General features: G+C 22.8%; 5 protein-coding genes across 5 annotated transcripts; 1 reads left to right on the forward strand and 4 right to left on the reverse strand.

The window, feature by feature from the left end:
* Nucleotides 1-1722: 1722 nt before the first annotated feature.
* Nucleotides 1723-8788, reverse strand: PCHAS_0803500 (inositol-phosphate phosphatase, putative; the record flags this gene model as incomplete). The annotated part of the gene is made up of 2 exons (XM_016797792.1): nucleotides 1723-2365; nucleotides 2454-8788. 2 exons carry the CDS (start codon nucleotides 8786-8788, stop codon nucleotides 1723-1725), a joined length of 6978 nt encoding a protein of 2325 aa, XP_016653713.1.
* A 2569-nt stretch (nucleotides 8789-11357) lies between these two features.
* Nucleotides 11358-14390, reverse strand: PCHAS_0803600 (RNA helicase, putative; the record flags this gene model as incomplete). Its single annotated transcript, XM_016797793.1, has 1 exon — nucleotides 11358-14390. The coding sequence occupies one exon, from the start codon at nucleotides 14388-14390 to the stop codon at nucleotides 11358-11360; it is 3033 nt and encodes a 1010-aa protein (XP_016653714.1).
* Nucleotides 14391-15736: 1346 nt separating this feature from the next.
* PCHAS_0803700 (40S ribosomal protein S29, putative) lies at nucleotides 15737-16454 on the reverse strand (the record flags this gene model as incomplete). Its single annotated transcript, XM_016797794.1, has 3 exons — nucleotides 15737-15745; nucleotides 15844-15943; nucleotides 16399-16454. 3 exons carry the CDS (start codon nucleotides 16452-16454, stop codon nucleotides 15737-15739), a joined length of 165 nt encoding a protein of 54 aa, XP_016653715.1.
* Nucleotides 16455-18381: 1927 nt separating this feature from the next.
* On the reverse strand, nucleotides 18382-19372 carry PCHAS_0803800 (ATP synthase subunit C, putative; the record flags this gene model as incomplete). Its single annotated transcript, XM_016797795.1, has 4 exons — nucleotides 18382-18425; nucleotides 18510-18630; nucleotides 18762-18857; nucleotides 19136-19372. 4 exons carry the CDS (start codon nucleotides 19370-19372, stop codon nucleotides 18382-18384), a joined length of 498 nt encoding a protein of 165 aa, XP_016653716.1.
* A 1438-nt stretch (nucleotides 19373-20810) lies between these two features.
* PCHAS_0803900 (importin-7, putative) lies at nucleotides 20811-24491 on the forward strand (the record flags this gene model as incomplete). The annotated part of the gene is made up of 1 exon (XM_738935.2): nucleotides 20811-24491. One exon carries the CDS (start codon nucleotides 20811-20813, stop codon nucleotides 24489-24491), a length of 3681 nt encoding a protein of 1226 aa, XP_744028.2.
* Nucleotides 24492-24854: the final 363 nt, after the last annotated feature.

A 24854-nucleotide genomic window follows, 5' to 3' on the forward strand; every position in this document is an offset into this window, starting at 1 on the left:
AAAATATATATATATTGCGTAAATTTTTGAGAAAATCGCTGAAAAACACTGAGAAAATATGAAATAAGATATTAGGTAAAAATATTAATACTTCAAAATGAAGATTTACAATAGACACATTTCAATTCGGGCCATAAAAATAAAATAATAGTGATAAAAATTATACTTTATTGCATAAAATATCTTTTAAAACACGGGGATTATTATCTTATATAAATTACACTTTTAGGGGTGAAAAAATATAAATAAAATAAGCCTTTAAGTAGACATATGCATAAAAGAATACTAAATATTTAATATATATATAATTATATACACATATTTTATATTTTTTATATAAAATATTTTTTTAAAACTAGGGAAAAATTTTTAATGTGAATTATAATGTGTACTTATGATGCCTATAAATTATAAGCACGATGTGTATAGAATATTTACAAGAATAAGAAACATTAAAAAATGAAAATCTTTGATAATACAAGTATTTTTCTCTTTTTTATACTTATGAATTTCAAAAGGGGTTAAGGGTGTACTTAGCACTAAATGTTAATATAAATTTTTAAAAAAATATCTCCGTAATATATATACACTTATTTATTTCTTAATTTTTAAAAAATTCATATATTTCAATTTTTTGAAAATTTGAATGAATAATCATATTAACTGAAATGTAATTATAATTTTCCATATATATATGAAATAGCAATTATGCATAAATTTGTGTATTTAAAAATGTGTTAAAAAATAAAGTCCCATTAACATAAATATAAATAAATATTTTAGTAAGTACATTGTGCTTATATAAAAATTAAGAGCCTTATTTAAAACAACCCTATACAACTAAAAGCATATATTACCACAAATTTTTATATAAATTTTATTTATAACAATTTGTTAATTTTATATTTACACATTCAATCTATAAATAGTGTGGAACACATTTAACGTAAGCCTTCAAATCGTTTCAGTGCTTATATGCACACATATATTTACTTACACACTTTCTAAATGTGGGTAAAGCAAAACATTCTTTTAACCTCTTTCAACAAATTTGCTAACAAGCCTGTTATTTTTTTAATTATATATGCATTTTTTCTCTTAATTTATTTTGAAAATACATTTTTTGCTTTTACAACAAAAAAAATACTAGAGTTAAAGAGGAGATATAATCACATTATAATAAACATAACTATTGAAATACATTCATAATATAAAAATACTAAAATTTAAGCAATACATCGAATGCTTATATCGTTATATAAAAAATATAATAAATTAATTATTTATTAAGTATGTTTAACTATTTTTCTCTTTTTTTTGCGGTATGTATGTAAATTAATATATATGTACAAAAAAAAAAAACTCTCATCATATACATGTGTATGAAAACATAATAATAATACAATAAAAATTCAACCATGCAAATATACAATTAACAAATTAAACATGAACATATTGGGAAAAAATAAGAAAACGAGAAATAATACAAATTAATTTTACATAAAAAATAAATGAAAAAAAAGAAAAAAGAAATGTATATGAATAAGTCTTGTGTGCACATGCATACATAATTATGCATTTGCGGTATGTACATGTCCCATATTACTGTTCTGAATATATATATTGTATATTACAGACATTCAATAAATGCATAATTATCATTTATTTTGTATTATTTCCTTTGCTTAGTTTATTTTTTCGGCAGATTAAAAATTGTTGTTGTTATTTGAAAATGCTATATTCGTCAATTGGGTCGGTTTTGGAAACAGGAGCTTGTTGAAAATTATTTTCACTCACCCCACTTTTTAATTTGTTATTATTGCCGCTATTATTATTATTGTTATTGCCGCTATTATTATTATTGGTAGAGTAATTTAAAATTTGTGATATTGGATAGCTAGTATATTTGCTTATGCCATAATTGTTTGGGAAAAAATAATCTAATAAATTACTATTTTTATTATTACTGCTATTACTTGTGTTGCTAGAATTTTTGGTTAAATGATTGAACTCGTCATTTCCTGTAACACTATATGAACTATTCGATTTATATTCAATATCTTTTTTATCAAAAAAAACTTTTAATTCTATAATTGCACTAACAGGCTTATGATCACTTGAAAAGAAGTTATTATGTGTCTTATAATTCATAGGTTTGAAATATATTCTATCATTATAATAAAAATCGTTAACTTCGTTATCATTATTCATCTCTTTGTTAGTCAAATTTTTGCTAGGACTATTCTCTATATTGTTATCTGGGTTCTCCTGTTCGGATTTCATTTTACTATCCATAAACTCTTTTCTTTTTTTTTCCAATTCAGATAACTGTATTAATTTTCCACTAAGCAGTACTCGATCGCACCTAAAAAGAAAAAAAAATATAAATAAGTGTAAAAAAATTACAAATAAATAAAAAATTTTATTTAATTGTGTATGCGAGGAAATCATACCATGCTGGGGTTCTTCGAACATCATATATGTTTGAATTTTTTTTATATTTGTAAGTTGGATTAAATGTAATTGGACTTTCATAAAATAAACAAAAGGGCAAAATATTATAAAGCTTATTATATATAAATTGGTCATAATTCAATAATTGAATAATATTTTTATTTGAAATGAGTTTAAAAACTTCTTCATGATCTTGATTAATTCTAAAATTAAAGTCTCCACAAGCAAAAAAATAATCGAAATTAAATAAATTATTTAATTCTTGGCTTTGAAAACTATTATTTAATATACTTTGCATTTGACTATTCCTTTCAAAAATGTTCGTTTGCCCTGATGCCAAATGAATATTGTTAAAGCAAAATGAATTAAAACCCAATCTAAATTTAACAGATACACTTCCTTTATTACCTGTATTTCCCTTTAACCCAACTTTTACTTTGCAAACATCAAGTTCTCTTATATGATCAACTAAACCTTCATCGATAAAAATTATAATAAATAATCCTATCATGGATACTGATTTTAATTTTACATATTTAAATTTTTTTAAATTCAAAAAGTATTTATCATTATTGTTATTATTACAATTTTGGCTATTTTTTGCAAACTTCTCATGTTTCATATCATTCTTTTTTTTGATATTACTACTTGTGTTACTATCTTTTTTCATATCATTTTTTTTTCCCATTCGATTTGAATCTTTTTCATTACAAGTACTTTTTATATTGTCACAATTATCATGGCTATCCACATTTTTGTGTATATGCATTTTTTTAGTATCATCAAAATTGTGATTGACATTTACAAACCTACTATTAGCACTTGATTTTGTCATATTTTCATCATTTTGTTTATCATTTTTAAATACATTCATTTCATTATTGAACCTATTATTATGCGGTTCAAATTCTCCTTGCACATTAGTATATATACTACTACTTTGTGAGCCCTTATAATTTGTTGAACTTTCATTATTATTAAAAAAATTACTATTATTTTTATCAGAGTTTAAAATATCTAGATCTTTGGTTAGACCTAATGAGGAGTTATCCTCAAATATTTCATTTACACTACGACTAAATCTTGTGCTATTTCCTTTTAAGTTTTGTGTCAAAAATGCATTATTTCCATCATTTTTAAAAAAATTATTATCCCCTTTCAAATGGCCACTACCTTCATTAAAAATATAATTTCTGCTATCAACAAAATTATAATCATTTTGAAATTCATAATTTTTATTATTGTTCATATTATATGAATATGAATTATTATCATTATTATTGCCTTCGTTACTTTCCTTATTTAAATTATTAAAACACTCATTTAAAAATGCGCTTTTAGATATATCAAGAATGTCTAAATGATCATCATTTTTATAGTTTTCACTCGTTTCATTCGTTTCATTATGCTTAAATTTCCTATCCTCTTTTATATAGCTATCATAAAAATAATCCTTGTTTGATTCTGTATTGTTTTCATTTCTTGAAGTATTTTCATCTATAAAATAACTTTCGTTATGATGCTCTTGACTTTTTAAATACATTTCTTTTTGTCTTTGTGAAATTTCTGCTAGAGTTTGTGTAATTTTTTGTTCTATCTTTTTTTCTTTGAATGTATCTTTCATATTCATTAAAATTCTAAATCCAGTTAATTCAACAACCTCTTGAAAACAAAATACATACATATCAACATATTCATTATTTTCATTTAACCATGAAGATATATCATTTAATTCATATATATCACTTCCACATAAATTCCATGTTCCTGTCCATAATTTAATTATTTTTTCTTCATAGTTATAATTTTTATTTTTATTTTTTATATAATTTTGTGTAAATTTTGAATCTTCACTATTCACATAATATTGATTTATCAAATCATTACTTAGTAAATCTCCAAATTTATTTTTATCCTTCAAACTATATATAAAGTTCCCTTTTTTATATAAATTTTTTACATATATTAAATCGCTTTTGTGTTTTTTTCTTTCCTTTCCTAATTTATTATTATTACTACCAATATTATTATTACTATGATTTCCATTTTTCTTACGATTAAGTTCATTTCTTTTTCCAAATTCAGTGGATCGAGGTGTACTTTTTTTTAATAAACATTTTTCATCGTCTTCATAATTGCTATCACTTTCGTCTTTATTCATATTCTGAATCAAATTGATTGCTTTTGAATAATATTTTCTTCTTAATCGTTCAGATAATCGCATTCTAAATCTTCGTTTTTTCTTACTTTTATCAAGTTTGTTTTTTAAAAGGTCTTCTTTTTTGGCCTTTATAGATATATAATCATCGCTATTAATGGACATATTCGAATTTTCAGCTATGTCATTAATTTGGCTTTTATCTTTATTATTATTCATGCTTTGATAAAAATGAGGAATGGAAAAATATGGATTTTTATTGCATAACTTAATAAAATTATCCATATTTATAAAATTGTTATAATTTAATAAATAATTTAAATCACCCCCAATTAAATAACTTCTTTTTTTATGCTTATTACTATATTTACCTGAGCATAAAATGATATCTATACATTCTTGTCTAAAATTATCTTCAAAATTATTTTGATAAAATCTTTCAATTGATTTAATAGCATGATCAATATTCGTACTAATTGATGATCGACCAACATTTATTTGAGAAGAAAAAACACTACCTGTACCCGTATAATGTGTACTTATGATATCACCATTTTCTACCCACATCTTTTTAAATAAATGTTTTAATACATATACATATTCATCATTTTGTTCTACTCTATATCCTTTATCAATTCGGTTTTCTACACTATATGCATCATTCATATTTGTAGCATTTAAATTCGTATCTTTTTGATTTTTATTTTCTTCATTTCTTTTATTGGAATTTTCATTATTTGATCCTCCTGTGCTAATATAATTAAATCTTTCTAATAAAAAGCTGACAGCACTATGACCACTACTTTCGTTATTGTTTTTTTTTTTAGCTGCATCACTATTACTTAAATTAGAATTATTGGTATTATTCAATGGGCTTGAACCGTGACCCGAAGAATATACATTACTGTTATATTCATACAATTTATCGGATGGACTTCTGTCTGCTGATTCAAGCAAATAATTATCCATCTCCATTGAACTTAATATAGTCACCAATTTATTGTTACTAAATATACTACTTGCATTTTTTGGAAAATTAATACTTGATTTTTTAACAGGGTTTAAGAAATTATCATTTTTCGAAACATTTAAAATATATAAAATAAAAAACAAAGAATAGTAGTATTGAAAAACATTTGTTCTATCTAGACAATCTAAACAATTCGTTCGAAAAATGCCATCTTGAAAAATATATGATTCATTAGATTGACTAGAACCATCTGTACTTTTTCGATGCATATTATTTTCATTATTTATTGGTTCAACAAAGAACGAAACATTTTTTATTTGTTTTAATAAAACATTATTTATAAAACTATCCATTGCATCATCAAAACTTTTATTTTTAACTGAAATATGAAAATCATATTCTATATAATTTAGAAAATCTTTTTCTTTATAAGTATCATCTTTTTTAACACAATTCATTAATTCAATTAATTTTTTTGTTAGTTTTTTTTCATTATTTTTGTTTTGGCTTAACAAATTGATATAATATATATTATTACCATAATTATCTATTAATTTTTTGTTATGCTCTTTAAATGCTTTAATACTTAGTAACGATGATCTTTCAATATTCACATGGGATGACATAGAATGTTGTTTCCAAAATAATGGTACTGAACCTCTTATTTGAACTAACGAAATAATCCGATTTTCAAAATTTAAAAGATTGTTTATACATTTATTTCGATCTATTTCAATAGGTTTTTTGTATATATGCTTATTTATAATATTTCTGTATATGCTCATTCTTGCAGGTTTCATCTCTCTTTCGTTTACATCGCTTTTGTTGATAATTTCCTGATTGTTACTATCATCAATTATGAAATTATTAAAACATTTCATTTCAATTTCTTTTCCTTCATGTTTGTTTGCATCTATTCCCTTTGTGTCGGATATCTTATTTTTCATTCCGTCCATGCTCTTATTTATTTTTATTCCATCATTTTGATTATCTTTAGACCCGTCTACTTTTTTAACATAACTATCCACATCTACCTTATCGAATCGGCTTTTGTATGACATATTATCTCTATTATCAATTCTAATAATTTGTTCTGATTCAACAAAATTAGCTACATACCCATCATCATTTATACCTCTTTTATTAAATCTTGTACCTCCTAACATCGAAGATCTTCGACTTATTAAAAATAGTTCTATACGTTTTTTATTCATTTCAATAGATGTATAAGATATATAACCTTGAATAACTGGGCAAAACCAATTATCATCGATTTTACATCTGTTTTTTATTTTTTTAATCATTTGATAGTTCCACATAAACTTTTTTTCACATATTTTTAAATAACTTTTTCTTATATTTAAGGAAGAATAATGATGTAATAAAGGTTCTCTCTCTTTCTCTTCAATATTTTTTCTTCTTTTCTTTTGAATACATTGAGTTAGATCAAAATCGTATGAATAATACATATGGGTACATAATATTTTTTGAATCATTTTTAATATCTTTGGAATATCCATTTTTAAAGTTAATTTATCTTCTTCATTTTTGGAATGTTCTGTATTATCATTTTTAATCCCCATAAAATAAGGATCTCTTTTGTCCATATCATCATAATTATTAGCATTAAAATAATAATTGTTTATCAAATCTTTAATATCCCCATTAATAGTTTTAACACTTTCAGCATCTTTGCATTTGTTTTGTGTTTCACTACTTTTTTGGGCATCCTTAACATTATTAGTATCGTATGACTTGTCTATTATATTTTCGTTTTTTTCTTCATCATTAAAAGAGGGTATAATATTTTTATGGTCTTTTTCATCGCCCTTATTTTCGCTAAAACACGTTTCATGAGTTTTGTCATCATCTAGATCGATCAATAGGTTCGAATTATTTTTCTTGTTACTATCATATACATATTCATAATCATTAATATCAAAACATTTGTCATGGGCATCATTTGGTTCTATTCCCATATTATTATTCTCCGTATTTGAATTTACTAAATTATATTCATTCTTGTCATTCATAAGATCAAGTAACATTGCATTATCATCAAGAGTATGTGTACTTGTATTCATTTTTTGCGAATTTATTTGCTTGATATTAGGCTGGTTTTCATTATTACCTCCTTGTTGAACTCTCGAGGGAGCCTTTTCAGTTCCACCCATATTTTTATTGTCATAATTTGTTATATCTGAAATTATGTTCAGTATATTTTTATTATTAAACTGATTTGTTAACCATCTTTTTGCTGTATTAAAGTTTAATAGCTTCTTATTTTTTTCTTCTTTTTTATTAAAATTATTTTGATTGTCTTCATTGTTATTACCATATATTTTTCGTTCAGTAGTGTTTTCTAAAATTTCTAAATTTTCAATATACTCTCTTTTATTTTTATTATTTATATCATCATCACATTTATTTGTTTTATTCATAAAATATTTATTACATATATTTTGATCGTCTATTTTATATATATCATTACTAAAACGATAAGGGTTAGTCGGTTCTTCATTTGCAATTATAATTCCACTATTTTCAATCTTGTCCAATTTTATTTCATTATCATTTATTTTATTTGAAGTACTTAATGAGTCACTCTCATATTTTCCATCCGTGTTAGTATCTCCTCTCCTATTTTGTAAATTATTTTGATTTTTATCAAAACCTTCAATATTAGCATATATATCCTTCGCTTGGTCTGAGTTTACAACTTCAAATTTCTTATTTATATCTTCATTATTTTTTGAACTGTTAATAAAAAAACTCGTTGAATTATCATCAATATTAAGGAAATTATTTATTGGTGTATTTATAGGGAAGAGATTTATATTATATGGTATATATTGCACCCTTTCAATTTTATATATATTTCTATATTTATCTAAATAAAAAAATTTACATAACAATTTCCATTTTTCACAAACAAATAAAAATAACTCGTTATGGACTTCTATTGTACCTATTATATTATCAACTATTAACTCATTTAATAGCGTACCAAATCTTTTACTTTTTTTTCGAATAGTATCTTTGTGTATTAACTTTTCGGAGCACTTCCCAGTCTCTCGGTAAATAAACAAACATGGGATTTTAGAGGCTTCATCTTTATCGTCTTTTAAATGCTTTATATAAATTATTTTAAATACTTTTTCATATACTATTAACAAATACCTTCCTTCTGTATTATTTGTATTCATCAGTATTGAATTGGTTTATATAAGAACAAATGACTTGAAAAAAAAAACAAATAAAAAATTCAATAAAATAAAAATAAGGCCACTTCAAGCAGGATTCCTGATAGTCAAGGAACATATGCATAGTAGAAGGCAAAAATGGGGCAATCTTCCAGAGATATTATTACCAATTTTATTATTATTATTTTTTGTTTCTATTTTACATGGCTATAAAATACATAAATAAGTACGTTCTGACTAAAAATAATAATGTAATAACACTAGAATAACAATAAAATACACAATATTATCACTATATTCACTTTTTTTATCGTCTTTAAAAAATTTTCATATATTTGTACATATAATTATATAATCATGTATTCATATAAACAAAATATTTTTGTTTGTGTATATGTATTATATAATATTTTTTAGCAAAGGAAATCTGCTAACGCATTTACGCCACATAAATTATTATACACACAAGCATACATATGTACATATATATAGCAATGGATAACTTATCCCATATATAAAAATTAAAAATTAAAATAATGAATCAGACACAATCATACATTTTTTCGCGTCTTGCATTTGTTTTGAATCATTTTAATCATGTTTAAATCTTCTTTTATCAATTAACACTAATTGTGAATTTTTTTAATTTTTGTTTTTGTTGTCAGTATACTTCAGATATAAAGTTATGACAAATTGATTGCCTTCTTTAACTTTATCGTTTAAAAAATTATATATAAATGTGAATTTGTGCTAATTTTTGGGGGTAAATAAATGTATACCTCATACAAGTAACTATTTATGTACACATGTATATATACATATATATTATTATATGCTATAGGTATATGTTATTTATTTTTTTTGTTATATACATAAATATAGCATTTTGCACATTTAAATAGTTTAGTATAACCAATATATAAATACTTCTTTTAATCCTACGTTCAAATTCTCTATCGTTTGCATATATAAATGATATAGGGGTATTACATACGTATGAGAAACACACACAAGGAAATAATCATATATATTATATAATCATATTAAGGATACATATATTTTTGTATAATAAATAGTATATAATTAATAAATAAAAAAATCATCAAAAATTGTTATATTCATAAGAAAATTCAAAAGCTATAATAATAACAAAATTTAATATATATTAAAAACAATTGTTAAAAAATATATATAATATTGATTTTATATTTTCATATTTATTTGTTTTTTGTGGAAATAATATAACTTTCATTTTGTTAGTACTATTATTTTTCAAATATTTTGTTTTTGCTATATTATTATAATTTTGCTTGTATATATTATATTTTTTACATATCATTATTCAATAGATCTTAATGCAAGACGAAAAAAAAAAATAGCTACAATTTAATACGCACATATAAATGTGATTTATTTTGATATATTTTCCCATATATTTTTCACTTATATTTTTTAAGCTTATGCATATATAATTTCACCATTTAAGCTATAGTATTAATTTTTATGTTTTTTTTTAAAATAAAAAAATAGTATTTAAAATAAACAAATTTCATTTTTAATTTTCATATAATAAAAGTTTTTATAATACCAAATTATTCACACATGAAATTTCTATTTTTACTTTTGGGCATATTTTTGGATTTCCATTCCCATGTATACGAGCACATGGCTGTGTAGTATAAAACTCAAATTTATTTTTTATTCTGTACATTATTTTTTATATACAAATAAAAAGGCAGTAAAAGAGTAAAAGGATATAAAATACGTATATATATTCTTGGTTAGTCATATTCAGTTGAGGTTTCAGTTTTACTTTCCTTACAATATATGCACATAAACATGAATATATATAAACATATCACCCACTTTTTAATATCATATTCTTAGTTTGAATTTCATACTTTAATATTTTTTAAAACCCCTCGAATATCGCATATGCATATGGTCATAGTGTTTCGTTACACATATGAAATACTATTCATAAATTAAAATATTATATTTTATAGTTGTGATATGAATTGAGAAAATCGTATTCACATTCAAACTGCATATATGTGTACGCATACTGCTTTATGAATGGCATACTCTCATTCTACACCACTGCTTTATTTGTATTGTTGGGTAGCTAACAAATTAAAAATAATATACTTAAAAAAATATAAAACAATGCATAAGTTTACAATGAAAAATGAGATTAAAGTAATAAATGAACTTTAAGACGAAACTTACAAATTATCTATTACAATAATGTAATTTAAATATATGTGTACATTATATTTCTTTCCACAAAATGAAAGTCATAAATTTTTCAAACAACAAAGGGAATGGGGAATAGCCATAAATGGTTATGCATAGCAAACTATGCAAATTATATATACATGATAAAAATAAATAAAATAATAAACGTGTGGAGTAGCCAAACAAATAGTCTTTAGTTTAGTTTCACTCCAACGATGCGCGGCTCATAATCTACCAAAAAAGTTTAAAATTTAAAAAATACAAAATTTGGTAATACACCTTTTTTACTTTTAAACAAAAAAGGATATAAATTTATATTATAAAATTGAAATTTTTAGAAATATGTTTTTTTTTGATGTTTTTTTTCCTTTATTTTTGCCTCATCCTCATAAGTTGGCATATTGTCCAAAACGATAGTTTCTTGATCATAACTTCCTTGTTCATCATTTGTGTGTTTTTTCGATTTTCTCTTTTTCATTAATATTTGTAAGGACCCATCTTCTAATTTGGTTACAGTATTATATTCATTGCTATCGTATATATCTGCTTTTCTATTTGGATACCGCGGTATTTTTTCGTGAGACTTAAGTATTCCTTTTTTTATGAGTCTCTTTCGTTCAATACCCATTTTATGATAAAAATATAATTTTTTTGATAAAATTTTATTTTTTTTACTAAGACAATTTCTTCTAGGTGCCATATTTAATGCTTTTCTTCCACCTCTCTTTTGATATTTTTTTTTCTTTTTTATAATATCATAATATTTATTATGTATATTAAGCATTTTACTAACTTTTTTATTTAAATTTTGAAAAACAATTTGTTTTTTATCAACCGTTTTTTCTATAATATCATTTACTAGACTTGTATTTTTTTTATTAAAAAAAGATGTTAATGAATTACTTGTGTTATTAAATTTGTTTAAGTTGACTTTGCTAGATTTATAAATATAATCATTTATATTATTACCAATATCATAATTTATAATTTCACAATTTTCAAATTGTACACCTCTACTTAGTATGTTTGTACATATTAATATATTTGTTTTGCTTTTTTTAAAATCTCGATAATTTTGGCTTCTGTCTTTATAATTCATTTCATTATGAATACAACTGACTTTATATTTTAATTCAGATAATATATCTTTTAAATTCATTACACTTTTTCGAGTATTACAAAATATCACAAATTTATTTAAAAAAATATGTGAATTACCCTTTACACCTCTGTTTTCAGATCTTTGACTATTATTATTTCCATCTTTTGTTTTCAATTCTTTATTGCTAAGCATTTCGAGAAGTAAAGATACTTTCTCCTTACTTTTGCTATTAATAAACACATGCTTTATTTCACTACGAATATCATGACTATTCAAATTTATTATTTGTTGCACATATTTACTTCTAATATTGTTGCTTAAAAATTCACTTATACAAAATGTTTTTGTTGCTGATACGAATATTGTAATAGGAATATTTGAACTTATTGTATTTTTTACATTTTCAATACTTTCAATTTTTTTTATTACATTGTTATTTATTGTCTTTACAGATTCCGTTTCATCACGAGAATTGTCTATCTCTTCATTGTTAATAGTGGGACTATTATTTTTTTCATCCTTAATTTCTGATCCATCATCTTGATCATTTTCATTAGCTTCTTCAGTAATACTAGCATATTTTTTATTCAATTCTTTAATAGTATTATTACTCCTCTTTCTAGTATTCATTTTATCTGTCTTTTCTTCATCCTCTAACTTTTGTGTTTCTTTTTTTTCTTCATGTTCAGTATCATTATGAACCCCATCCTGGTTTAATAATGCAGGTCTCTTAAAATAATACATATTTGTATAATTTTTAATATGGTTAAATATAAGTTGAAGTTTTTTTTCATTAAAAGGATTACACAATGTTTCAGATTCTTCTACTACTAAATATTTCAAAAATTTTAAATTATACAAATGCTTATTTTTAGCATTATCTAATTTTTCAAAAATTTTATCAGGTGTTCCTATTAAGATGTCGATGTTGTAATTTACAACATTCTTTTTTTTTTGAGAATTACTTTTTATATTTTTCAAAAAAGTATTAGAACTAATAAATTGAGATTCTGTGTTGAAACAGCTGTCTGGATTCTTATTGGGCATATCGTCGTTATCACAAAAATTTGTTGTCTCTCTCTTGTTAGAGTAAAAAGATTGGACATGGAATTTTTTGATAGACTTTTTTTTATTTCCATAACCACCAGCTAAAAGCTCAATATTTATATCAAAGCATTTTAAAAATGAAAAAAGTTCACAAGCTGCTTCTCTAGTATTTGTCAATATAATGGCATATGGAAAAAAAATGTTTTTTTTATGTTTTAAACTATTAAGCTTATTATTTTTTTTATTATTAATATAGCTGTTACTAACATTGAAATTGTTATATCTTCTCATATATATATATCTATTTTTTATTTTAAATTTTTCATAAGATATATTAAAAAATAAATTTTCTTTATTTTTAAGGTATCTTAATTTTTCTTTTTTACGGAATAGTTTATTTCGGTATTTTTTGTAATTATATTTATTTAAAAAGTTATAAAAATTAGATAAATTTGTCATAATATTTTCATTATTCTTATAAAAATTATCAATAATAGGAAGAAAATAACTTAGAGTTTTACCGCTGTTATCTGGACTAACAATAACATATATATCATTAAAGCATTTTGCTACATGTTTACTATCCTTTGTTATATTTATTTCGTTATTTTCACACTTATCATACTTTCTATTTGCATGTCTATCATCTTCATATGTATTAACACATTTGTACTTTTCTAAATCATAAAAATCAGTATCCATATATGAATTCGATTTTAAATAGTTATTAATATATGCTCTATTTTTTAAAATGCTTTTATATAAACTTTGTGAAGGCATTACATACATTTCATTTTTATTTTTTGTAAGCTCTTTTTCTTCCTTTCCTTGTAGCAACAACGGAATTACATTTTTTTGAATTTCTGTCGGGTTATATATTTTTAACTCATTAAGTTTTAAATATATATTTATTTTAAAATTATAATCTAAAAAACTATTTTTATATAATTCATCTTTTATTTTTTCACGCTTTTCCCTAAGTAATGATTTGGTTGTATTTTTAATACCCCCTTTTATTGAGTCTTGTTCCCTCCTCCCGTTATTTATTTCGAAATTTCCATCACTGTTTATATTTTCTTGGATATTTCTTTTTCGTACTCGTCGCACAATTGATATATTTCTTAATACCTTTGTTTTGAAAAGACTTGATTTCAAATTTTTATAAAGTGTTACATTTTGCTGATTTATGATCTGCCTAAAGTACCAATTTTTCATCATTTTATCAGCCCTACAATTTCATAAATAGTAACCTACTCATTGCTATGTGTTTTTAAATTCTGAAAAATAAAAAAAATAAATGGAAAATTCAAATGGCTGAAAATTGTTATATTTTTAGTTAAACCATATTATATATCTGATTTAGTAAAAAAAAAAATACATTTTTTAATATAATACATGCCTATATTCTAATTCTCTTACACCACACATATATAAATATGAATATATACAAATTCATATTCTTTATTTTTTCTATTTTGTTGTATTTTATCAAGCAAAAATTAAATATTTTATGGGTAATATTAGTAGTGTTTTTTTCTCTTTATATGCACATATATTTTGCAAATACGACATACATATGGATATAGAAATTAAAAATAGTAATATTCCAATATAGAAAAAAATTATTCTATAATTTATATTATATTCGTTTAATTGTGATTGATAAAAAATTTTATTAATTTTTACAATTCAAAAATTATACCTTATAAAAATGTACTTAAAAGGAAGAAAAATATGATGCAAGCTATTTAATATTGCTTTAGGTATGTTAGCCCATACACATTTATCAGCCATTATGTTATTCGCTTCCTTTTTAATACTTAGTTTGCTTTCTTTATATATAATACCCTAATTTATGTAAATTATTTATTTTTCAACAAATTTAAGTATAACATAATAAATGAATAAGAAGGAACGAGAAAACCAATAGCAACTTATTACCAGAGACAATTACCATTTTAAGATACATTTTTTTTCACCAATTCAATATTATAAAAAAATTAATAAACCTTTTTTCCCACCTTTACAATAAAATGGGTTTTATAAAAATACAGTGACAAACTGTAATGGTATATATAATATACAGTGTATTTATTAATATATGTATTTATGTGTTTGTGTTCATTTAACAAATATATAGGCAATAATAAAACATATATGATAAAAAGGCATTATCATGTAGCTTCGTATCAATATACAAAAATACACATATATAATACATGCATATATATAAATATTTTTTTTTAATACATAATTTTTGAATAAAAAAAAATTAATTACAATACTTCCAAAAACTTGTTTCTTTCAAATGTTTCAGTTCATATATCCACTTGTTCTCTATATCTATTTGTAAACGTATATACTAGGAAATAAAAATTTAAATTATCATATTCGTATTTAATCAATTCTTCATTATTTCTTTTCTTTTTGTAAAATTCAGAATGATTGCCTTACATTTTCTCCATTTTTAAATTTAAAAAGTATTAATTATTAAAAAGCAGCATCGAATGATAGATATGGTTAGTAATTTTCCTTCATGAATATGGTCGTTAGGATTTGTCCCTTTATCTATACTGTAAATGGGAATAATCAAAATAAAAAAATATATATATAATCTCGGTGGAAAATTAATAAAATATTAAATCATTTTTAAATATAAAAAAGTACAAACCTTTTTAAATCCAATTATATCAGCTCTTTCTCTAAAGCATTGTCTACATATGTTGATGTTATATTTTCTTATGATGGCGTGCCTGTTGGAGCATACTCGGCTACAATAAACAAAAAGGAAATAAAAAATTATATATAATACGACTGTACAAATATACATTCACTCATATATAAAAGTTATTATGTATTTTTATATAACGGCATAATGATGCCTCATTAAATGCACTATGCAATATTTATAGATGGAAAAAATACTATATATAAAGCATTATTATATTATACGAGCACTTGCATATATCCATAAAAGGATACTTATATATTTGTGCATTATTATATCTACATTTGTATATCCACAAATTAATGCATATACGTAAAATGTCACTTATATTAATATTCAAATGAGCCCATATATATTCTCTATATATTTTCCCATTCGCTTATTTAACACATACTAAATATATATATACTATTTCCACACTTAAATATATATATGAAAATATAAATAAATAAAATAAGTTTATAATTCATGAATTTTAAAAGTAGCAAATTATATTACCATTGCCTTGATCCTTGACCGTATTTTTTGGGGTGAACGTTTTGTATACAACCCATTGTTTATTATAAAAAATGGAAAAAGTATCAATTAAAAAAAGAGGTTAGTTTAGATATAATAATTTGTTTGTGAAAAAATCACTATAATAATATATAATATTTATTTAATAATTTTGTAAAATATTTTATTTATTTTCTAATGAGAATAAATGTAAAAAAATATTTTTTTTTTAATTTTAATTATTATAAAATTTCATGTTCATACCATTTTTAATTAAATTTGCTTTGCATAAAAAAGTAAGATTTATTAAATATATTAATATCCATATTTTTTATTTTAAAGTAATAAACCAACTGCAATGATATATGCACGTTATGTATATATACATACAAATCGTCAAATAAATAAACGAAAAATATAACTAAGTATTTAAGCTATATTAAATATTATATATATATATTATACATGTAGTATATTGCGAAATATTTTAATACCCTCTTATTGCAGCATATATTATAAATGGCGCTTCCCCTTTTTTCCCATAGCGATATTATGAATAAATTATAAAAGCCAAGCCTTAAAATTAATGCATATCTTTCTATATTTTAAAGGCAATATATTTCGTAAAATATAGAAAATATATTTGAAATTTCTATTTTTTTCACAAAGAAAAAAAAAGGGGGCACTAAAACCCGTAACAATATATACGCTTTTATATTTTTCCTATATATTTTATATTATTATTATTTTTAGTACTTTTCCACAATTTATATTTTATTTTATTGTTCTTTAAATTTTATTATTATCTCAATTATAAATGATATAATTTTCATATATACGATATTAATAGTATACAATCTCTGTATGCATATAAAAAAATGCTTGAAAAAAAGGAAACCCCACAAATCAGCATTTTTAATCACAATGAACATACAACTTTGTACATATAAAAAGGAAATAAAGAAATATTTTTGATTTTTTCTTATGTAACTTTATTATATATTTATATTTGGAAACATAGCGAGTAAAGGGGTTCAACAATTATTTTTTTTTTGTATAAATTAAAATTTTATTTTAAGAAAATCTGTCCCTTTTCTATTATTTATATTACATTTTTCTTTCTTATTTCTATTTTTAACCTGCATTGGTTAAAAACAAGCAAAAGAGGTAAAAGGTCTTTATATTTACACGCTAGTGTTATGCCAATTGTGTTGTATCATGTTCAAAAAAAAGTACAGGAAACTTATATAAGCATGTACTATTAAAGGTTTGTGAAAATATAAAGGCAATAGATTTGCATTGCGTTTTTTTATTAATATATTGTGGTTTCTGCGAACTGTTCTTTATATTAAAGAGAACAAACATACACCATAGTGTCACCAAATATATAGTAATTTGTGTGCACATATTTATTATATTATTTGTTTTTTTCAACATATCGCCCTCGAATTTGCATCAGGGCATTAAAGAAAAGGGGAAAAAAGCAAAGCGAGGAGACTTTCGTATTTATAAATACGTTTTTAAAGTATCATTTAAATTATGTCTAAGTTTTTATTTCTTTCGTTATATATTTTTATTATTCTAACTATTATAATTAATATTATTGCTATTTCTTTTCATTTGTTTTGGTGTCCTTTTTTTTTCTTAACATAAAAAAAAATGTCTATAAGTATATATATAATATTAAACAAAACTATATATAATTAAAAGTTTTCTCAGAAAACAATTAATTATATGAAGGGGAAAAATAAAAATAATAAATAGATAGTATATCTATATATATATATCTATATATTTCATGCATTTTTATGGATGAGTGCTAATATTATATGCATGAAAAAGCATATATGCATATGCTCTTAAATATATAAAGCATTCCCTACTCTTCATTAAACTTATTACTTTGATATAAGACTAGGGCTTAATTATTTACGGGAATAAAAAATTGTACCATATTAAAAAGCAAAAAATTCATATGTTATTATTTTATGAGTATAGCAAAACTGCGCTCATTAAGACACAAATAATACCTATAAAAATAAAAAAAAAATAATATAATGTAAAAAGAAGCAACAACAAAAAGGGGATGATAAATTATATGAAAAAAAAATTACCTAAAAATTCCAAAAAACCCATCCCAATTAAAGTATAAGTAAATAATTCATCCTTTATAGATGGATTTCTACTAGTACCCAAAACTAAAGCTGAAAATAAACTTCCAATACCTTGAGCAACCTATAGTTTTATTTTTCAATAAAAATAATATAAATAAAAATGATTTTCTCAAATAATGTGTATGCAAACAAATCGTAGTATTATTACTATAATATGAACATACATATTTTTACACTTTATTTCTCTATTACCCCTCCAACTGACATCAATGCAATGGCGGCTGATAAACTTGCTATACCACTATCATGTCTAACACCTAATTTACTGTTAACGCAACTTTTTTCGTCCTAAAAAAAATGAATTCACAAATTAATACAGTATGTATGGCACCAAAACATTATGTATTTTTAAAAGCCATATTATTATAAAACCCATAGGCAAACACACTTAATAGATATATACATATCATTTGTGTGACTACATAGATAATAATAAAACTACAAATAGTTTCTATAATATTAAGCAAATAAACAATTCATTATTATGCACATCAAAAATAATACACACAATTTTGTTCTTTATGTTGTGTGAATATATTTTTATTAAAAAAAATATATATATTTACCTTGAGAATAGCATTGACGTTTTGGGTATTAATTGTTTTACACATAAATGGTGAGGTGTGATAAAATCTGTGAAAATTATAATTTTTGTATAAGCCATTATTTGAAACAGTGTTTCCAGCGTTGATTGTTACATTTCTACTTGCTATTGAATATCCATTATTTAAAAATGAACTCTTAAATTTAAAATTTTGAAAAAGGCCCGAAGAGTTTAACGTATTAAAAAAAAACCTATTCATTTTTACTTGTACTATTTAAAAATTAGAGATAACGAATAATTGTAACAATAACACACAATATAATAAAATAAATACTTTAATAATAATTGTAATGATTATGCCAATTAATAATGTTTTTATATAATTATATAATGACTATTTTATATGTGTATTATTTTGTGTACATATATTTATTGTTTTCCCTTTATTTATTTAAAATAATTTTTCTTCCATATTATGTTCAAATTATATCATTTTCAATAGGTGTATAAAGTTTTTTAAGTATTAGCATAATATTTATTTATAAAAATATTAAATACATATATAATAATTGAATAAAAAAAAACGTTAACAATATATATTTTTTTTTACTTTGGCTTATTGTTTCATGCTCGCTTGTTTGTACTTGTTTTTTTCCCTTTTATTTTCTTAAGAGTGTCGAGTATTAATTGTATTTTTCATATCTACACTTAAGAATGCCCGTATAAGTATTGCCATATAAAGCTATATGCTATTTTATACATATACCCAATTAATAATAATTTATTTTTAAACACACTTGAAATACATGTGCATATATGTACATATATATACAAACAAAAAATATATAAAACACAGAGAAATTAAATAAAAACATATATTATATAATATATAAATTTCTGATTAAAAAAAATTCATGTATTATTCTTTTAAATATCTTTAATAATATATAACTACCTGACTCTGTGCTATGCCCTAGTTTTTTCCACCGACCTTATATTGTTTTTTTTTTCGCCCTCCATACCTTAAAACAATATCCAAATAAATATGCGCAATAATGTATATATTCTATTACAGTTGTTCGCATAAAATTATACAAAATTTTAATTTATATACATTATTTATTGCTGACATAAAAAAACATAAAAATATAATAATGAAATAAATGAAAAAAAACAAACCTATTAATCATATTTTCAAATTATGTAAAACATGCAAATTAATATAAACATATATAAACGCAAAAAGGTTTATTTTAAATGCTTATCGAATTAGTTAAAAAACAAATATATAAAAATATACTTATACGTTTACATGTTTATATGTATGGAAAAAATTCGTTAAAAAAATGGGTAAAAATAACAAGTTTCAATGACATAATAATTCAGGAATATACTTAAAAATAAATATAACACAAAATTAAAGTATTATAATAGCAATAAAAATATATACTTATCTATGTATGTACGACGCAGATATATAAATGTTTAAGAACATGTATATTCTTTTATATAGTCATTTTATATGTTTTAATAGCATATTTATTTAACATTTTTATACATTTTTCCCTTATATTTTTGTACGTTTTTATCGTATAATATATATTATTATTATCCTTGGAGCTAGCCAATACAATTGAAAAGGTACTCCTCTCTTCTCTTCTTGCACGTTAAAATTTCTAAATTACACACCACTTAGAATGGCAAATGTATTGGATGTGGGAACATTTTGTGAAATGCTGGAAGGATCCCTAAGTACATCGAGGGGGAGGCGAATTCAATGTGAAGAATATTTAAAGCAGGTTCCAAAAATAGTGGGATATATCAATACAACATTGAACATAGTAAAAAGTGTGAACACAATAGATGACAATATAAGAATTTCTGCTTCGATATTTTTAAAAAATAGTATAAAAAATAATTATGATAGTTTAGAAAAAGAAGAAATATGTATACTTATAAAAGATATTTATGAAAGCTTATTATACTTAGAGATGAAAGATAAACAATTATATGTTCAATTATTTGAGATTATGAAAATATTAATCCATAGAAATTTCCCTGAAGATTTTTTTATTTTAGAAAATATATTAAATGATATAAATCAAAGAAAGGATGTAAGAAAGTTATATGTTAGTTTATACTGCTTAAAATTAATATTTAAAAAATTAAAAATTAAAAAAAAAGAGAATTATGAATTATACACAGAAATTTTAAATAAATATTTCTATCCATTAATAAACTGCCTATATGATTTAAGTTCGTTAGATATAAATAATAATGATGTGAGTGAGATATTAAGTATTATATGCAAAATTTATTACTATGTTAATGATAGTTTTTTAATTAAAGAGGTTATAATTTTAGAGTATATGGATAATTACTTTAGTTTATTTGATCATATATTAAAGAATGAAATAAATATACCAAATTATATTAATGATGAAAATTATCTAAAAACCTTACCACAATATAAATGCAAGAGAATCGTTTTAGACATTGTTACAAGATTATTATCGAGATATATCAATGCTAATTACAATAAGTTTAATAATGATTTAAGCGAAAAATTTTGTCAAAACTTTTTAAATAAATGGTTATGCCCATTCTTTGACGATTTTATAATAATTTTGCAAACTTATGATAGAAATAAAAAAAGCTTAACTGACGAATGCTTGATATATATTATACAAGGCTTATCATATGGTGTTGAAAACGCAGTTATATATAAAAATTATATAAAAAATAATATCGAATTTTTGGTTAAAAATATTATATTCCCATTATTATGCTATAGTGATGACGATATAGAAAAAATACTGTACGATGAATATGATTATACAATGAATATATTTAACACCTATTCCGTTGAAGACAAAAAAGTTAGTGTCACTTCTTTTATAAAAGATCTTACTAGGTATAGGGGTGTAAAACACACATCCGAACTTTTTATGCTTTGCGAAAATGTTATCAGTGCATATAACCAAAATTATGCTTCAATATATAATGATCTTAATACTGGTATAATCTCAACAGCCAATCCCCAAGGGGCAGATAACCCTATAGATACAGACAAACTTGAACAAGTTTTACGAAACAAATTTTGTAAATATAAATATGGTGCACTAAAAATACTAGAATGCTTATATAACAGATTATGTGACAAAAAACGAAATATGAACATAGAAGAATTTTTAAAAACATATATAGAAAATGATTTAAATAGCCCTAATTATTTATTATGCTACCAATCTATTGTAACATATTGCTCGTTTATAAAAAAAATTGAACAGTTTAAAGATGTTAATGGGCTTTTACGTAATTATGAAATCATATTAAATCACATGAAAAGCTCAAGCTTGTTAATTCGTGTAGCTAGTGCATCTTATATTAAAAAATTCTTTAAAATAAAAAATTATGTATTAAAAGAGGCTATTATAAAAACTATACCAATTTTAATCGAGCGATTATTGAATGTTATTAAGGAAGTTAAATGTGAATATATTGTTATGACATTAGATAATTTGGCTTATACATATAAAGATTATATAACTCCATATGTTAACGACGTTGTTATAGCACTATGCTCAAGTTTCGTTTTCCTAATAAATAAGAAAGAAGCAGATGAGGAAAATACTAAAGGAGGTAGAACTTCAAACTCATTTGAAAACAGTTTACGAAATGGCAATACTGGAAATACAATGAATAATACCTTAACAGATGATAATAATTCATTATTTAAAGATACAAAATTTAGTATAAATGGAGATGAAAAGAAAGATAAAAAAAATGAAAATGAAGAATTAGATTTAAATTCCGTTATTTTATCTATTTTAACTGCTATTTTAAGCTTACTTGATTCCGTTAATGAAAGTAATAAAGCTCAAATTTATAGAAGCACTTTATCCTATTTATATGTCGTTGTTGATGAAACATTTAAATCACCATCTATTGATTACCTTGAGGAAGCATTATCACTTCTTACTAATATAACATACTATTTAGATATTGATGAACAAGTTTATATGCGCTTTGAAAAATTATATGATATATTTTATTTCAATACTGATGATAATTTGAAATTGCAAGAATTAAATATGATTAGAAATAATCCACAACTTGCTTTAAGCACAGATATGATATTAAATGAAAAAAATACAGATGCTTATTTTTATGATTTTATTTTTGACTTATCATTCTCTCTTGGAGTTTTTGACAACATTATTTCGAAAGCAACCCAATACTTTGTTAATATATATAGCGAAAGATACTGTATGAAATATACACATATGATATATAGATTAGGTATATTTGCTTTACATTCAAAAATTATTAAAAGCAGTTGCAAGTTATTTTATATTTTATTTGAAGCTACAGTAAAAATACGAGGAATTGATGAATTGATAGAACCAATTTTAACAGCTTTTTCATTAAAATTATTTAAACATGATCAAGTTCAAGCATTATTATTAAGTCAGAAAAAAGCAAAAGAATCACCATCAGGGGCAGATAATAATGGAGCTAATGATGGGGCTGATAGTTTATGCAGTGAATATGATGAAGATATATTAAGCAAAACGAGTATTGAATATATTAAAAAATTATTTTATTCAATTATAATTTATAATTCTGAAAGTTTCTTTATTTTTTTTAACAAAATGAATAAAACAAATTATATATTACTATTTTTATCAAATATGAGTGATGTCAAAATAAATTCAACAAGAAAAATGTATGTATTAGCTATGAGCGCAATACTTGAAAATATACACAACCCCAATATAAGTATGCACATACCTGATGTTAACTCTTTTATAATGAACATTGCAAATGTTGCAAATGACTACCATATAAATAGAAATAATAATGATTCATCAGAAAAATCAATAGATTCAAAATCTTCATCAGGTGATGAAAATAGTGAAATCGACATTGATGAAAATGAGGATGCTACTAATGATAAAGCATTTAAATTAATTAAAACTATTGAAGCTTTAGAAAAAAAAAATGATCTTAAAATTAAACTTAAAGATCATGTTATAGATAATGTTGATGAATTGGCACAAATACAAGGAGATAGTCAAACTCAAAATAAATTAGGAAGAAATTTTAATCAAGCTGCTGATCAGGAAGAAGAAGAAGATGAAGATGATGATGATGACGACGATGACTATTATGATTATGACGATTGTTCAGATTATAGTAGCGATGAATATCGAAATGGCTTTTTTGATGATATTAATCCTTTTAAAACTTTATATGATGCAACCTTTAATTTATATAAAAAATATGAAAATTTATGTAACCAAGAAATATTAGGAAAAATTAAATATCTTGTTGATGCTGACTTAACTGCACAAATGCAGGAACAATCAAAATAATTAGGTATGCGAAATATTTTAAACAATTAATGTAATTAAATTTATAACAACACCTGCATGTGCTATATATATGTATGTATAAAAATTTATTTTTTAACAAATTTAACGAAATAGTTGTGTGCACGTTTTTTGCTAGCTCATGCAGCTACTTAAAAAAACATTTTCCTTTATATAATTTAAAAAGAAATTCAAACAAATTATGCAATTAAATAGATAAGAAAAAATATACACATATGTGCAGTATATTTTACTCGAAAAAATGCTGAATAAGCAAATTAATAAATAAATGGAAACTGTGTAAAAAAAAAACGGCGAATACATATTTATATGCTTCGCCAATGCCATGCATTTTTATAACTTATA

This window comes from Plasmodium chabaudi (assembly GCF_900002335.3).
Source record: "Plasmodium chabaudi chabaudi strain AS genome assembly, chromosome: 8".
Classification (NCBI taxonomy): domain Eukaryota; phylum Apicomplexa; class Aconoidasida; order Haemosporida; family Plasmodiidae; genus Plasmodium; species Plasmodium chabaudi.